The sequence below is a fragment of the Mastomys coucha genome, unplaced genomic scaffold (assembly GCF_008632895.1).
Source record: "Mastomys coucha isolate ucsf_1 unplaced genomic scaffold, UCSF_Mcou_1 pScaffold20, whole genome shotgun sequence".
Taxonomy (NCBI): Eukaryota; Metazoa; Chordata; class Mammalia; order Rodentia; family Muridae; genus Mastomys; species Mastomys coucha.
The window spans coordinates 64,522,518-64,525,279 of NW_022196903.1; the positions used below are offsets into that span (position 1 = coordinate 64,522,518).

A 2,762-nucleotide genomic window follows, 5' to 3' on the forward strand; every position below is an offset into this window, starting at 1 on the left:
GAACAAAATTCACCAAAGAAGAAGAAAGCTGGGGATGAAAGAAGATGATGGGTCAGCAGTAAAGAGCCCTTAATACTCTTGTAGATGACCTCGGTTCAGTTCTTAGCACCCATATAGAGTCTCACAGCTACCCATAACTCCAATTTCAGGGTATCCAATGCCCACCTCTGGCTCTGTGAGCACCAGGCACAAATATACACATGCATACAGGAAAAACACTCTCTCACACACACACATACGCACACATGCGCACATACATACACATACACACACACATGCACGCGCGCACACACACACAAAATAAGCCAATCTTTAAAATAAACAAACAAACATAGCCAGGTATGGTGGTTTATACCCTTAATCCCAGCACTGAGGAGACAGAGTCAGGAAGATCTGTTGAGACCAGTCTGGTCTACATAGCAAGACATTGTTGGAGATTGGTTCTAATGCTTGATCCAATTGGGAATCTGTGTGTCCAAATGCTAAAGGTCCTTGTCCCCAGTTGGTTTTTGATCAATCAATAAAGATGCCAGTGGCCAATGATTGGGCAAAGGGAAATAGGCTGGGACCTTAGAGTTGCACAGGCTAGGACACGGGGGAGGAGAAGGAAAATTGTGATGAAGTGTGTGTGTCAGGGGTGGGGGGTTTACAATGAACATAGCTACAGAAGATAAAGCCAGCCACCCATGTTAGATTTAGGTTGTGGCCATTGGCTACTTCCCCATTGGGCCTAGGGTAGCTGGCAGAGGATTAGAAGTTCCCAGCCATTGAACTAGATGGCATACTTAAAATAATCTAATGTGTGTGTATCTTTCATTTGAGGATCCAAAGATTCCCTGGGCGGGTGGCTGGAAGAGTAATCCACTGGGAGCATAAAGTGGTGTAGCAAAAAATTACCACTAAAGACATAACAAGTTCCAGGCCATCCAGGGCTGCACAGTGAGACTGTCTCAAAAAATTAAAAATTAAAAAGAAAATAATTAAAAAACAAAAGACATAACAACAAACTTAATGAGGTAGACTTGTTTTAGCTTTGTTTCAGAAGTCCAGTGCCAATGCTTCGTACAGTACACCATGGGTGCCTAATAAATTCATGATGAATAAATAAATCCCCAGCACAGTCCTGGTGCTGTATACCTAATACTGATACTGTTAGGGGGGACAGAAACCTACATCACTCACCTTTTGGGGTCTCACCACACGTGCCATAGCCAAGGACCTAGAAAGACATGTCAGTTAGGCCTGCTCTGCCTCAAGCAGGGGCAATATCCCACTGTTTGCACAGTTACGCAAAGCAAGCAGGGTTGTTCTGGTCCCCTCAGTCCATCCCTTCTCAGCCTTCCCTAAAATTCTACCTTACATATTCTCTGGGGCCAGTGGAGGCACTGGGATAGGTGTATGGGGCCTGAGACAAAGGGACTAGAAGAGGATTCAGAGGAATTAGAATTCTTCTGATCCATATCTGATCCATCTCTTCAAAAAGTACATCAAATAGCAAACCAAGTTTAATAACCAAGGAACAGAAGCTATGACTTTACATCATCCGCCAATCCCTGTAGTGGAAATCCCCCAGCATGGCCATTTCAAGCTTCTAGTACATCGCTGATGCTAAATTACAAAGATGTGCATAGAGTGGGATCTTCCCAGCTGGTGGGAATCAGGGCTCACATTGCCCAGAGGAGGCAAGGCCCAAGTCTGGAGCTCCAACAGTTCAGAAGCAGGATGTCCAAGAAAGTAGGGCCACATCCTCAGATAAAGGATGAACATGAAAATCCAACCCTGTTCCTCATGACCAGCTCTGAAATCTTCAGGGAAACCATGCTGTGGATATCTCTGTCTCTTTCTCTGTCCATCTCTGTTTCTCTCTTTCTCTGTCTGTCTCTGTCTCTCTGTCTCTCTCTGTCTCTGTCTCTGTCTCTCTGCCCCACCCTCCTCTCTTCTCTCTGACAGGGTTTCATATAGCCCAGGCTGGCCTCAAAGCTGCTTAGTACCTAAGAATTACCTCAAACTTCTGATTTTCCTATCTCAACCTCCTGAGTGCTGAGATTACAAATGCGTACCACACACCTTTAGTCCCAGCACATGTGAGGCAAAGGCAAGTGGATCTCTGCGAAGTTAGTTCTGGCCTGGTCTACATGAGTTCTAGGCCAGACAGGACTACATAGACAAAGACTCAAAGACAAAACCAAATGTAACCAAAATGTACGTGTTCACCACCGTGTCTGGGTTATGCGGTGCTAGGAATTTAATTCAGAGCCTCATATACTAGGCAAGCACCCTACCAACTAAGCTATATCCCCAGCAATAGCTCCCTCATTTAACTCCCAGGAACTACTCTGCCTGGAGGTCCGTGCTGGTCAGCTGGCAGTGGTTCCGGCCAGACCTCAACTGATATTCCATGTTTCCTCCTTTCTGAATACAGACAGGACCTCGCTTTAGTTCTGAACCTACCTTTTCTTTTGGCAAGACACAATGTTCCTGCCTTTTCAACCCCAGGTGTCCCAGCTGTATGGAGAGTCCTGTTAGCACTGTCTTGATGACTTATCACCCCTGAGACCAACCCTGACCTACACAATTAAAACTGCTTTGGTCATCAGCCCTGGTCATTGTGATGTGGGTAGCTAGTCAGCTCTCCTCATGTCAGTTGCCCTGTCCCTGACTTACCCTTCCTGGAGTCTCAGTACATCTGGACCAATTGGACCAGAATAAACCTGGCTGATTGCATGGCACCACAGGGGAGATGCTTTCAATACTCTACGAAT

General features: G+C 45.8%; 1 protein-coding gene across 1 annotated transcript in view; it reads right to left on the minus strand.

Annotated features, from left to right (window-relative positions):
• Positions 1 to 2,562, minus strand: part of Tex37 (testis expressed 37) — a 6,035-nt gene extending 3,473 nt beyond the window's left edge. The window contains exons 1-2 of the mRNA XM_031380871.1: positions 2,452 to 2,562; positions 1,183 to 1,219 (exon numbers count right to left, since the gene is read on the minus strand). Of these exons, the coding sequence (XP_031236731.1) occupies positions 1,183 to 1,209 (27 nt within the window). The 5' untranslated portion in view covers positions 1,210 to 1,219; positions 2,452 to 2,562. The remainder of the gene's footprint in view (positions 1 to 1,182; positions 1,220 to 2,451) is intronic.
• Between the last annotated feature and the right edge of the window lie 200 nt (positions 2,563 to 2,762).